This window comes from Hemibagrus wyckioides, linkage group LG22 (assembly GCF_019097595.1).
Source record: "Hemibagrus wyckioides isolate EC202008001 linkage group LG22, SWU_Hwy_1.0, whole genome shotgun sequence".
NCBI classification, from domain to species: Eukaryota; Metazoa; Chordata; class Actinopteri; order Siluriformes; family Bagridae; genus Hemibagrus; species Hemibagrus wyckioides.
The window spans coordinates 21,218,866-21,234,410 of record NC_080731.1 but is presented as its reverse complement, the minus strand read 5'-3'; the positions used below and the strand labels follow the sequence as shown (position 1 = coordinate 21,234,410).

The window sequence follows — 15,545 nt, the reverse complement described above, 5'->3', positions numbered from 1 at the left end:
AAATTTTGAACTCTCATCAGTTCTAGATGACTTTAAAGACTGTGTTGATATTGAGGATTGTCTTCCAAGTTGTGGCCTATGGGACACAGCAGACAACGAAGAACCTGAAGAACAACGTGTCAAACCTGAGCTTGACCTTTCTGAAGTAAGCAGTGTCGTTTTGGAGGACGCGGATTTAACAGTTGAGGGTTCAGGCACTATTTTCCTTGGTGTTGCTGGAAGTGATCTGGCTGAATTGGTCGATGGTTTAGAGGGCACTGTAAGATCTGGAAGCTTTAGTGGAGCATCCTGAGTCGATGGGATGATTTTAGAATCTGATAATTTACTGTTTTGTACCAAAGTTTTTGAGATCACAGTGATTTTGGAGGATTCAACATCTTTTGTCTCCTCCACGAGTCCGATCTTAATCTCAGGAACTGGAGAATGACATCTGACAGAAGACTGCTGTTCATAAGTGACCAATGAAGCTTGTGAAGATATATTAGCTGACACACCTTTAACCATCTCCACTGGGAAAAGATCCTTAATTCCCTGATTTTTCCAGTATGGTCCACCATTATCTACATTTTTCACTCTGTTTGTAAGGTCACATGCTTCACTTTGCACTTTTGGAGGAATCAACTTTGGCTCATCCTTCCCTATGTTTATTTTCTGTAGCTTGTAAACACAAAAATCAACCGGATTCTCTACCCATCCGTTTATGGAATCTTGAAGCATTTCAGAAAAACATTCAAGATTCATGTTCATTATTCTATCACCTTTTTCAAAGGCTGAAGACAAATCAACAGGAGAACTGGAAGCACCGACTTGACTATGACATGGATCCCACAGCATCTCCTCTTCACTGAACAATGGTATCTTAAAGCCACATAGTGTTGTCTTTGGTTTATCTTTGTTTTGCAGGATATTTGAGATATTTTCAGCAATTTCCTCCAAACCATGTCTATTCTCCTGGGTAGTATATGCATAGAGGTGCTTTCCACTCTGATCAGTTAGCAATGAATATATATAGTCCTCATCTGCATAAATATAATAACCACAATCACCAGCCTCAGCTGGCCACCACATTCCTTGCTCCAACAGTGAAAGCCATTGCTGGTACCATTCAGAATCCTCAAAGAACATATCTTCTGTATCTCTGGTGACTCCAGAAATGCTGCTGAGGTCAACTGCACCTGCTGTCAAATCTATGGGACCTTTTTTGATGGTTAGTAGTTTAATGAATTTTGTGGTATCAACCTGTGGCTTCAGAGTTCCATTCTGAACAGGTTTGCCATAAATCCTACAATCAGAAAGTGACTGACAACGTGTTAGATTTGCTGGAGTTCCTGTCGAGTCTCTCTCAATCCACTTGTTTCTGCTTGTCTGACCGCTTAAATTCTCCACATGATCACAACTTCCCCAGCGGTTCCTGCTCTTGACTCTCATGTCAAATACAATATCATCTTCTGCTTCAGCCTGCGGAAGTCGTTTTGTTATTGAAGAGCTCTCTGCGTTCTGCCAGGGATATGAAGGTACGTGAAATTGCTTGGAATCCATAGTTTTCAGGTTCCACCATCCAGGCTCCTGCATGACTGTTTCATGATGGTTTGACGACACAGCCTCTGGAAGTCCTGTATAATAGTCTTGTGCTTGTGCTTCCAAGGCTTCTAATAAGGCATAGTCGTTCAGCTGTTGCCAGAGAAGTGCCTCAATGAGACACTGATGTTCATACAGATCCGGTGCAACGATACCATGCTCAGCAAATAAGTATAAAAGATCCTGATATCCATATTCATTCACTGTGCCATATAAGAGTCTGTGGACTTCCTCTAGGTATATCTGTGTGGACTTTACTGCTGGATGCATTGTTACAGGTTCCTCAGTGCTAGTCTGAGTGCTAGTTTTGGCACCTGGAATACAGGTAACACTAGAAGAGTCCTTAGTTATTGCTGTCATACCAATTTCACCAGTTTCCATTTTAAGAACTCCAGCAGTCGTACCCTTTCCAGCACTAAAATTAGCTTTTGGTTCATTTGTTTCCTTTGATTTAGGTAAGCTGTTGTCCTCCGACCCTGTAGTGAATAATCCTGACAGAAAACCTTTCCGCGATGGTGCTTTTTGATCCCCATTCTGAGTAGACTCTTGCTCGATCGGTTTGGCTCTTTGAATCTGTGGACGATTCTGACCAGGCTTACGTTCATGTTGCTGTGGTTTCTGATCTGAAGGAATGCTGCTATCAGGCTTATCTTCAGTCTTTAATGAAATTTTATTAAGAAATCCAGACAGAATTCCACTTTCCTGAAAATCGCTACCTTGTGCTTCTAACTTGTTAGGTGTTTGGGAATTTGACTGATCCTCCCCCTGCTGTGATTCTTCTGATGCAGACATTTTTAAAATGCTAGATAAAAGACCTGGTTGACCTTTCATCTGTGCTGCTCCTTGTGCCGTTGGAGCTTGTGGAGCCTGTTTATTGGATTGTTGATGTAATTCAATTGAGGGATGTTGCTGTTCAGCAGAGAATTTTGTAAAGGCTGTGGTCACTGGACTTGTTTTGAAAACCTCCGTTTGGCCTTGACCTGCAGGAGGAGATTGGTTGCCTTGTCCTGGATGTCTGGACCTACATGTCTCTTGACTGGATGAACCTTCAGCCACATGATGTTGAGGTGGGGTATCAGTGGAAGTCAGTTTGTTAAAAAGACCAGAAAACAGACCTCCCTGCTGTGACTCGGGTGCTGCAGCTGGCTGTGCTGGGATCTGATGTTGTCTCTGTAAGGACTGTCTGTTGCCCTGCTGCTGATTCATTTGTGTTCCTGAAGGAGCTTTTTGCGGTTGTGTAGGAGTCTTGTTAGTGGAAAATAACCCTGAAAAAAGACCAGGAGATGGTTGTGGGGCTGTATTTTGCTTCGGGTCTGAATGACCAGACTGGGAAGCCGTGTCTACAATCTTATTGAAGAAGCCTGAAAGAATCCCAGCTGATGCGCTTGGCTGTGCCTCTGCATTAACATTCTGGGGGGATTCCTGGCTACCACTATTGGTTTCTGATGTGCTAATCCCAAATAAACTAGAAAGAAAGATTCCTTGTTCAGCTGAAGCAGGTTGTTGTGATAATTTAGGGTCTTTGTTAGTAGCTGGAAGATGGGGTTTCTGAGATGGGGTTGCAGTTTTCTCAGCTGTAGATATTTTATTCAGAAATTCTGACAGCATTCCTCCTGTTGCAGAAGGTTCTGCAGACTTTTGATTGGGATGACTGCCTGTACTACTTATGGGCTGTTGTGTGCTTGATGGTGCAAGTGTACTCTCTGTTAATTTCCGAATTCCACCAAATATTCCTCCTGATTGGGGTGGAACTGGTAGTGCATTACTCTGAGTAGTTGGTTGCTTTTGATTTGGTTGCTGACCACCAGAGGTTCCTGGCTGTTCCAGCTGTTGATCAGGAACTACATTCACACTGGCAGTAGCATTTTCACTACTTGCTAATCTAAAAAGTCCTGATAAGAGACCTCCTGGATGTGATGTAGGTGCAGCTGTTTCAGATAATAGTTGGTTTGACCCTTGAGTGGTCGCTGGCTTTAATATATTTTGACTGCTGTGTTGGGTAGGAGTGGCTGGAGAACTTGAAACAGTGTTGCTGGCCAATTTAAAAAGCCCAGACAAAAGTCCACTACTCTGTGGAAGTGCAGTAGTGTCAGTGGAGTCCTTACTTACAGCAGTCTTACTACTTTCATTACTTTCTGATTTGAAAATGCTAGAAAGCAAATCTTTTCCAACACTAGAATTATTTTCATCATTTACATGAGAAGCAGTTGTATTCTTTAATTTGGATATACTGTCCTCTTCTGAGCCCTTACTGAATAATCCTGCCAAGAAAACTTTCTGTGATGTTGCTTTATGTTCCTCTGATTGTTTTTGGATAGCAGCAGGTGAGGTAGAGCTGAGCTGACTTTCAGAATTGACAGGCAGCTGTTGAGCGCCATCTGGTTTGTTACCGGTGCCAGCATTTTCTGTAGAAGTCATTTTTAACAGCCCAGAAAATAACCCGGAAAACTGAGGTGTGGCATCCTGTTGAGCTTGGCTTTCATTTGTAGTGTTGGTGATAGATGAAATGTGTAGATGTAGATGTGTGGAGAACAGTCCACCTTCTTGAGGCTTATCAGATGTTTTGTTGTCACCAGACACTGTTAGTAGGTCCTGAGGTTTGGACATTGCTTCTTCTTCTTCTTCAGACTGGGCCTGGTCTTGCTGCTCTAAAGGATCTGCTTGAGTCTCAGTTTTTATACATTGTTCCTCATTCCCAGGGTCCGTCAAGCTTTCAGGAAAAGACTGGATATCAGACTTTGGTGTTTTATCTTCTCGTGCCATTTGTTCTTCTTGTGCCGTATCCTTTGACACTATAGAAGAATCATGTGCTTCAGGAGCCACTAAAACAGTGGGTATGTTCATTGTGGCTGCAGGTTTTGATGTGAATTTTGCAGCACTCTGTGGTTTAGGTGATTCAGTAGGATTCATTTTGAAAAGATTAGAAAACCATCCTGTGTCTGTGTTTCCTTTAGGGACACTCTCCAGCAGCAGAGCACGACTTAAAAGAGGTGATTTGGTAGAAGTATTGGAAGCATGTTGTTTTGAAGTTGTTGCATCGTCACCAGGTCCTAATTTCAGCAGCCCAGAGAGAAGCCCACTCTCTTGTTTTGGTGCTTGAGGAATGGCAGGAGCATCAGAAGAAAAGAAGGAAAGCTTTAATTTGTCTCCAATGGTTCCTGAAGTTGGGGAATCTTCTGGTTTAGAACCTTCGGCAGGTTTAAATATTGAAAAGACAGAGTTGCCAGATGGACTCTCGGCGGTTTTACTGACAGGAGTGGGATTTGTCATGAAAGATGTGAGTGACTTTTTGAAAGGATTGAAAAATCCAGTGTCATCTGCTGTTTTTTTAGCATTTGGATTTTCTTCTGGTTTAAGAGTCGTCTCTTTAGGAACATCAGGTATTTCTCCAGATGATTCGGTTTCTGGTAACAGTTCCACTGACCCACTGCATGATCCTCCACATGAGGACTGATGCACTGGCTGTGAGGCTGATTGCTCTATTGACAAAGTTTTAGCTTTATCCATTAACGCTTCTTTTGACTCTGTGCTTTCATGAGATTTGTTTGGTGTTTCTGTTGCTTCACCTGCTTGTTTGTCTCCAAATATCCTGAAGGGACTCAGTCTTCCAAAGACAGAATCAACCACAGACTGAGGCTGGCTTGCACTGGATCCCTGAGCCTCAGGACTAGTAGCTGTGTCTCTTACCACCTCATTAACTGGATGGTTGTTCTCTGTGGACTGAGGAACCAGAAGTGACTGCAGGGGGGATTTTTTATCTGCACTCAGCTCCTGATGAGCAGGTGGAACAACACCAATAGGAGTTAGACTGCCGTTTGATATTGGTATGAAGGATAGCAGTTTAGAAATGCCCGACTCTGACTGAAGAGGTGAAAGAGAGTATGTTGTTGTTGTTGTTATTGTTGTTGTGGTATCTGTAGTGTCACCTGTTGACTTGGCTCCTACAAGTGAACTAAACAAGGAGTTCATAGCATTTTTCACCCCTGTGATTCCCTGTTCCACTGCAGTTTCTTCCTTTACCTCATCTGCTTTGAGCTCAACTTTTTCCTTGTCCACCATCTTGGATTTGTCGTCCAAGTGCACTTCCTCATACTTGCTAATCTCCTCCTCTCGTCCAGCAAGATAATCAGTTACAGCGTCAACAATTTTCTGCAGTTCATTCATGGTATCAATATAATGGTCTCTTGGTCTCCTATCATCTAAAACTCGGGTCCGAACATCTCCCCTTAACTCATAATAACTGTGTGGCTGTTCAATGTAAGGAGAAATATATCTCCTGCTGCTGTTGTAGTAACGGTCATATTCATACGGTGAATCCTCCTTGATTAATTGCACAAGATCCAGATCCTGCTCAGATCCAAGACCGTCTGATCCTCCTGACTCATACTCGCTCCTTCTACTCTTCATGGCTTTCTCCTTCTCACAATAAAGTGCATAGTTCTCCAGAATGTCTTCTAGATGTGTTTTTGCCCAGATTCTTGTCTTATACAAAAGATTTTCTTGATATGACTCTTGCTCTGTCTCATGTTGAAGCTTTCTAACTGTTGAAATGAAGGAGATCTCTGGAGGAGATGTTTCATCTTCAAAGCTTCCTGCTTCCTCACAGACCTGGTGAACTTCCTCACTTCCCACACCAGGTGTCTTCTTCACAGAGCTTCCAGGCTCATCCTTGTCATTAGCCTCGGGACACACCTCCTCCTCACACTCCAGCACAATATGCTCGGGATCGCTTACTAGCCGATAAATTTCACTTTTTGTGTCGTCATCCCATGTTTTCTGTTCTGAATCCAGATAGTCGTCTAAGATGTTGTCATGAAGTTTGTATTTCATCTCCCAGTCCTCGACGCCCATACCCGAGTCAACAGGTACGATCCTCACCCCAGCTCTACTGCCCTGAGGTCTTGTATTCCAGGTTAAAAAAGTGGAAGGAAAAAAAAAGTAAGAAAATAAAAATGTAAAGAAAAGAAAAGTGTTAGAGACAAAGAGCAAGAGAAAAATAACGGACTTATTAAAGAAAGTAAAGGCAGAAGTGAAGAAAAGGAAGAAAACGCAAATGTAAAAGGTAAAAAGTATAGAAGCAGAAATGATGAAAAGGTTTGTGTGTATTTATTTATTTTTTTTGCATCGGTTTGTTTTATTGTTTTAATAAAAAATATATTTTTATAATTATTTATAAATATTAAATTATTCATTTTCATGCTGAATTAGTCTGCAATTTATTTTGTTTATCTTTTTTTTGTAATTTATAACATTATACCTGACAGTTTTAAGGATAGCATGCTAACATTTTAAAATTTTCTATCACTGATTTTTTTATTATTATTATTTCCATATTTTCCATGTAGCATGTAGCATCAACATAAAATTCAGTGTCAGCGCCTGATGTTTTGCTAATACGGATCAGTACATGTGGAGAAACATGAGTAGGAAGGTCCAGGTGCTTAAATCTATTCCAGTTATTAAATATTTATTTCTGCATATGGTCATTTTATCACCTATAAACATCAGGTTCCAGAGTGAAGGACCCTGCCAGACTCACTCGGCTCACTGCAGTGGCTTTCTGTAATATTCCAAGTTATAAATATTTCATTTCTTAACTTGATGTTGTGAAACCGGCCAAAAACCCAAAATATCTTCAGTATTTTTACTTTAATAATTAATTCCTATTTTAGTGCATGCCATGAAAAGCAAAAAACAGAACCCTGACTCCTTACCCCTCATATGAAAACCCAGCAGACGCTGAGCCCAAACTGGACGTCCTGTAATAAAACCCACTTAAGCTGGATGTCATGTATTAAGGTGTTCAGGTCAATGTTCTGTGAGTGTTTGTGTGTGTTGTGTACCTCTGACCACGTCCTTCCCTGTAGTCCAGCTCATAGCTGTGCAGAGACTCGGTTGTGGACTCTTTGGACGCGGCTGGTGGCCGTGTCCTCCGGCTCATGGGGTACTGGTGGACAGAGGAGTTGGGCTGGGCTGTGGTGTGGTACCGTGGAGGTCGGCTGCTGTTCTCGCTGCGGTAGTCGCTGTCTCTGTCGTCCACCGCGCTGTCGTGATCGTCTAGAGCTAGAACCCAACACAGACACGCAGAACTCTGGTGTTTATTTCAGGTAGAACCATACAACACACTGGACCAAGTGGATGAGGACACACAGACCACTAAACCGGACACAAGATGATGATGATGTGTTTATGAGTGCCAACAACGTCCTAATTTGAATGTGGAACTGTGAAAAGAGACGAGAACTAGGAGAACTCTGAGAACTCTGACTCTTAGGAGGTTTCTGCTTGACACTATATGCTCAGACCTGACACTGGAGATGAAGAGAACAATGGTGAAAGAGTGGACATGAAGAGAGATTTATTGGAAGTCCAGCATAAAGAAGGTGTATAAAAGTGTGTATAAAAGCAGCCATGGATGTGTGTTAGTAAAAGAGGAATGAGGAATGCTGGGTGGGAGAGTAAATAATGAACTGGCTGGAAAACACACCAACACACACATCATGAACTACATACTCTGCTGCTCACTCCATCCAAAGTAGGTCCAGCTGCCTGGGTGTGTGAAGGGGAGTGACGGAGCAGAGCAGTGTGTTAGAGCAGTGTGTTAAAGAGCAGTGTGTTAATTAATTTATTATAAAATGTCTTCCTCTTCTCACTCAATACAGCAGATAAAAACACATTTACTTGATACTTTATGACCAATTAGATCTGAGAACTCAACAGTTAAGAATTCAGTGTGTGTATGTGATGGTCGTAAAGCGCCCTCTAGCGGCTCAATATAGAAAACAAACCCCGGAATCACTGAAATACTGAACAAACTTACACACAAAGTTTAACACAAATATTGTTGAAGGACAGACAAGATACTGAATTAAAGCTAAACTTCAGCATAACACAAAACTCTAGTGTATAAACACATATCTTAAACATGTGAGCTAAATATCTCTGTGTGAATAAGATGGAATAAGTGTGTACTCACAGCACTGTGAGGGAAGGGAGGGCACCGGCATTCCTCGCTCTTCATCCTGTACACAATAATATATACACACACACAACACAACACAACTCAACACACTGATCTCCATCTGATCTGATTTTCAAGGTTACAGGAATGTTTCTATGAGGAATGTGCCCAGTAATAACCCAGACTGGACACACAGTGCAGTAACTGACAGTCAGCAGCAGGAGGCGACAGAGAGCTGAGAATAAACTCTCAATAAGCTCACAATGTGATTCAAGACAAGTCTCTCAGACTGCACTGGACATCTAAACACTTCCTGTCATGTGATTCACACGGATTTTATTCAACATGCAAAACTCAAAATTTACCTCATCGTGTATCACTACCTCATCTTGTATCAATCTTTACCTCATTGTCTATCACTACCTTATCGTGTATCACTCTTTACCTCATCGTGTATCGCTCTTTACTTCATCGTGTATCGCTCTTTACCTCATCTTGAAACGCTCTTTACCTCATTGTGTATCGCTCTTTACCTCATCTTGTATCACTCTTTACTTCATCGTGTATCGCTCTTTACCTTATCTTGTATCACTTAACCTCATCTTGTATCACTCTTTACCTCATCGTGTATCGCTCTTTACCTCATCTTGTTTCACTCTTAACCTCATCTTGAATCGCTCTGTACCTCATCATGTATCACTCTTAACCTTATCGTGTATCGCTCTTTATTTCGTGTATCGCTCTTTACCTCATCTTGAAAAGCTCTTTACCTCATCGTGTATCGCTCTTTACCTCATCTTGTATCACTCTTTACTTCATCGTGTATCGCTCTTTACCTCATCTTGAAACGCTCTTTACCTCATTGTGTATCGCTCTTTACCTCATCTTGTATCACTCTTTACTTCATCGTGTATCGCTCTTTACCTCATCTTGAAAAGCTCTTTACCTCATCGTGTATCGCTCTTTACCTCATCGTGTATCGCTCTTTACCTCATCGTGTATCACTCTTAACCTCATAGTGTATCACTCTTAACCTCATCTATCACTCTTAACCTCATAGTGTATCGCTCTTAACCTTATCGTGTATCACTCTTAACCTCATCTTCTATCGCTCTTTACCTCATCTTGTATCGCTGTTTACCTCATCGTGTATCGCTCTGTACCTTATCTTGTATCACTCTTAACCTCATCTTCTATCGCTCTTTACCTCATCTTGTATCGCTCTTTACCTCATATTGAATCACTCTTTACCTCATCGTGCATCACTCTTTACCTCATCATGTATCCTCATGGTATTGATTCGCTCCAGCTTCTTGGTCCAGTACTGAGCCTCATCCTCAGGAATGTCTGTAAAAACAACAACCACAGTGTAGGACAGAATTCATAGAAAACTGCTTCAGTAACACACAACCCACACTCTGAGCTTTCTCTCCACACCCACACACACACACACATACACACACACAAGGTTTCTAGGTTTACGCTCATGGACACTGTCCTCAGTCTCACCAAAGGGAAGCTCGAAGCGTGTGTCCAGCAGCACCAGGTGAGGAGTCGGGTTCTTAGTGCCATAGATCTCATCAGCCTTCATCAGAACCTCCGAGTCCAACAAGATCCACTCACCTGGACCCTCCTACATGAAAGAAAGAGAGAGAGAGAGACAGAGAGAGAGAGACAGAGACAGACAGACAGACATAAAGAGAGCGGGGTAGAAGGGGGATAGATAGATAGATAGAAATAATGATAACATTCACATCAGATAGTTTAAAGTCAAACATCCAACTCAGCTACAGAACACATGCACAAACACACACACACACACACACCTCTTTTCTGTTATATAAACACAAATATGGCATTAGGGATTAATCAAGCTAAGCTGAATAAAGTCAGTGTTTTAAATGTCAAACATCATCAGGAAGATCATCATCATCATCATCATCATCACCATCATCAGAACAGTAAGAAGAGTGTGTGTGGTGCAGTTACAGTAAACTAACAGTAGGATAGTGCGATGATGTGATGGAGGTGTGTGTGTGTGTGTGTCTGTGTCACCTGGTCTGACTGGCGGATGGTGTTGAGAGGGATCCAGGCCGTTCCCACCATGGTGTCCCAGATCAGACCTTTGTTCCAGAGCTCCACCACCAGCCCCAGATCCAAACGATTAATCTCACTGACCAGACACACACACACACACAGAAGTACCCATCATTAGTCTCATATAAATATCATTTTTCAGTCAGCTCTGTCCTGAGTCCTTAATCTCAGAGCTCCAGAGCAGGTTCTTCTGAGATTCACAGATCCACACAGGTACGAGACGAGAAGAACAGTGATGATGGTGTAGAGGAGATACCCTCTCCTACAGTCTGAGTGAAGAACAGAGGAACAGAGGAACCACTGCAGACTCTCACCACTTTAACCTTTTATACTGTATTCATTGTGTGTGAAATCATCAGACATGTCCAATCACTGTCTAATCACTGTCTAATTACTCTCCAATCACTGTCCCTCTGTCCAATCACTGTCTAATCATTATCCCCCTGTCCAATCAGTCCAATCACTGTCCCTCTGTCCAATCACTGTCTTATCACTGTCCCTCTGTCCAATCATTGTTCCTCTTTCCAATCACTGTCTAATCACTGTCCCTCTGTCCAAACACTGTCCAATTAATGTCTCACTGTCCAATCACTATCTAATCACTGTCCCTCTTTCCAATTACTGTCTAATCACTGTCCCTCTCTCCAATCATTGTTCCTGTGTCCAATCACTGTCTAATCACTGTCCCTCTGTCCAATCGCTGTCCAATCAGTGTCTAATTACTCTCCAATCACTGTCCCTCTGTCCAATTACTGTCTAATCAATCTCCCACTGTCCCACTGTACAATCACTGTACAATCACTGCCCCACTGTCTAATCACTGTCCCTCTTTCCAATCACTGTCCAATTAATGTCCCTCTGTCCAATCACTGTCTAATTACTGTCTAATCACTGTCCCCCTGTCCAATCACTGTCTAATTACTGTCTAATCACTGTCCCTGTCCAAAACTGTCTAATCACTGTTGCTCTGTCCAATCACTGTCCCTCTGTCCAATCACTGTCTAATTACTGTCTAATCACTGTCCCCCTGTCCAATCACTGTCTAATTACTGTCTAATCACTGTCCCTGTCCAAAACTGTCTGATCACTGTTGCTCTGTCCAATCACTGTCCCTCTGTCCAATCACTGTCTAATTACTGTCTAATCACTGTCCCCCTGTCCAATCACTGTCTAATTACTGTCTAATCACTGTCCCTGTCCAAAACTGTCTAATCACTGTTGCTCTGTCCAATCACTGTCCCATCACTGTCTAATTATTGTCCCTCTGTCCGATCACTGTCCCCCTGTCCAATCACTGTCTAATTACTGTCTAATCACTGTCCCTGTCCAAAACTGTCTAATCACTGTTGCTCTGTCCAATCACTGTCCCATCACTGTCTAATTATTGTCCCTCTGTCCGATCACTGTTGCTCTGTCCAATCACTGTCTAATTACTGTCCCTCTGTCATCACTGTCCAATTACTGTCCCTCTGTCTAATTACTGTCCCTCTGTCCAATCACTGTTTAATCACTGTCTCTCTCTGTCCAATCACTGTCCCTCTGTCCAATCACTGTCCCTCCTGCTCTGTTTATCTAATCAGTTTGAGGAAGTATGTTCAGTTTGGGTTTAAACAATGAACTCCAGATGAGTTATTTATTTGGATGTGATACAGTGATCAAATTATTAAGTTTCACAATGGACAGAGAGAGAGAGAGAGAGATAGAGAGAGATGAAGTAAAGTGGACCTGACACTGGGAGTATCTTCTCGTCTGCATATTCAGACCTGTTTTAAAGCTCATTTGCATATTCATGCAGCGCTCCTGTGCTTCCTCTCTGGGTGAGGAGGGCGGGATTTTAAGCAGCTCGGGGACTTGGGGTCTGTAATAACTGTCTTTTAAATGAACCCCAGAGACACATCTGAAAACTCATCACTGACTCATCACTGCTGCTCTCCTTCAGGTGAGAGACGGAGGAGAAATATGGAGTGACTCCTACACCTGAGGGCTGAGTGAACACAGGGCAAGATCTCAACATTCACAACCAACACCAGCCTGACCCGGAGTGTGTGTGTGTGTCTGTGTGTGTGTGTCTGTGTGTGCTCCAGACCAGAGGAGAAGCCCTGCAGGTGGTGGTGTTGAGTCCCTGTGTGTTCAGTAGTGTGTGTGTGTGTGTGTGTGTGTCAGTAGTGTGTGTGGTTTGTGTTTCAGGAAATTTCTGAAACTCCAGCTGAGGAAAAGAAACACAGCTCCTCGAGATGGAAAGTGAGTGTGTCATGTGTCGAGGTGAAAGATCAACAAACACACAGTCTAAACAAAACACACACGACAGACTGAGGTAGGCAAAACTACAAACACACACAACATCTTCACATCTACACAACATCTAGACATCTACACAACATCTACACATCTACACAATATCCACACAACTACACAACATCTACACATCTACACACATCTACACAACATCCACACATCTACACATCTACACAACATCTAAACAACATCCACACATCTACACATGTACACAACATCTACACAACATCTACACATCTACACAACATCTACACAACATCTACACATCTACACAACATCTACACATCTACACAACATCTACACATCTACACAACATCTAAACAACATCCACACATCTACACAACATCTACACATCTACACAACATCTAAACAACATCCACACATCTACACATGTACACAACATCTACATAACATCCACACATCTACACAACATCCACACATCTACACAACATCTACACAACATCCACACATCTACACAACATCTAAACAACATCCACACATCTACACATGTACACAACATCTACACATCTACACAACATCTACACATCTACACAACATCTACACATCTACACATCTACACATCTACACAACATCTACACATCTACACAACATCTAAACAACATCCACACATCTACACATGTACACAACATCTACATAACATCCACACATCTACACAACATCCACACATCTACACAACATCTACACAACATCCACACATCTACACAACATCTACACAACATCCACACATCTACACATCTACACAACATCCACACATCTACACATCTAAACAACATCCACACATCTACACATCTACACATGTACACAACATCTAAACATCCACACATCTACACAACATAAAATCTAAACATCTACACAACATCTACACACATCTACACAACATCTACACAACATCTACACACATCTACACAACACCTACACATCTACACAACATCTAAACAACATCCACACATCTACACAACATCTACACATCTACACAACATAACATCTACACATCTACATAACATCTACACACATCTACACATCTACACACCTACACTACATATACACAACATCTACACAACATCTACACATCTACACAAAATACCATCTACACAACATCTACATATCTACACATCTACACAACATATGCACAACATACCATCTACACATCTACACAACATACCAGCTACACAAAATAACATCTACACAACATCTAAATAACATCTACACATCTACACACATCTACACTACATCTACACATCTACACAACATCTACACACATCTACACAACATCTACACAACATCTACACACCTACACATCTACACAACATACCATCTACACAACATCTACACACCTACACTACATATACACAACATATACACAACATACCAGCTACACAACATAACATCTACACAACATCTACACAAAATCTACACAACATAACATCTACACAACATCTAAATAACATCTACACAACAGCTACACATCTACACACATCCACACATCTACACTACATCTACACAACATCTACACATCTACACAACATCTACACAACATCTACACATCTACACAACATAACATCTACATCTACACAACATCTACACAACATACCATCTACACAACATCTACACAACATACCATCTACACAACATCAACACAACATACCATCTACACAACATCTACACAATATACCATCTACACAACATCTACACAACATACCATCTACACAACATATACACAACATACCATCTACACAACATATACACAACATGTACACAACATATACACAACATACCAGCTACACAACATAACATCTACACAACATCTACACAAAATTTACACAACATAACATCTACACATCTACACAACATCTAAATAACATCTACACAACAGCTACACATCTACACAATATCTACACAACATCTACACAACATATACACAACATATAGACAACATAACATATACACAACATCTACACAACATAATATCTACAAAACATCTACACATCTACACAACATATACACAACATACCATCTACACAACATCTACACAACATCTACACATCTACACAACATACACACAACATACCATCTACACATCTACACAACATATACACAACATACCATCTACACATCTACACAACATCTACACATCTACACAACATATACACAACATACCATCTACACAACATCTACACAACTACACATCTACACAACAACTACACAACTACACATCTACACAACATCTACACTACATATACACAACATACCATCTACACAACATCTAAACATCTACACATCTACACAACATACCATCTACACATCTACACAACATCTACACATCTACACAACATACCATCTACACATCTACACAACATCTACACAACATCTACACATCTACACAACATATACACAACATACCATCTACACATCTACACAACATCTACACAACATATACACAACATACCATCTACACATCTACACAACATCTACACATCTACACAACATCTACACAAGATAACATCTACAGAACATATACACAACATACCATCTACACAACACCTACACAACATAACATCTACACAACATATACACAACATATACACAACATAAC

General features: G+C 41.4%; 1 protein-coding gene across 1 annotated transcript in view; it reads right to left on the bottom strand.

Annotated features, from left to right (window-relative positions):
* Positions 1-15,545, bottom strand: part of LOC131343237 (protein unc-13 homolog B) — a 221,579-nt gene that overhangs the window by 123,465 nt on the left and 82,569 nt on the right. The window contains exons 4-8 of the mRNA XM_058374765.1: positions 10,595-10,712; positions 10,049-10,172; positions 9,813-9,886; positions 8,555-8,600; positions 7,422-7,641 (exon numbers count right to left, since the gene is read on the bottom strand). Coding sequence (XP_058230748.1) covers positions 7,422-7,641; positions 8,555-8,600; positions 9,813-9,886; positions 10,049-10,172; positions 10,595-10,712 — 582 coding nt within the window. The remainder of the gene's footprint in view (positions 1-7,421; positions 7,642-8,554; positions 8,601-9,812; positions 9,887-10,048; positions 10,173-10,594; positions 10,713-15,545) is intronic.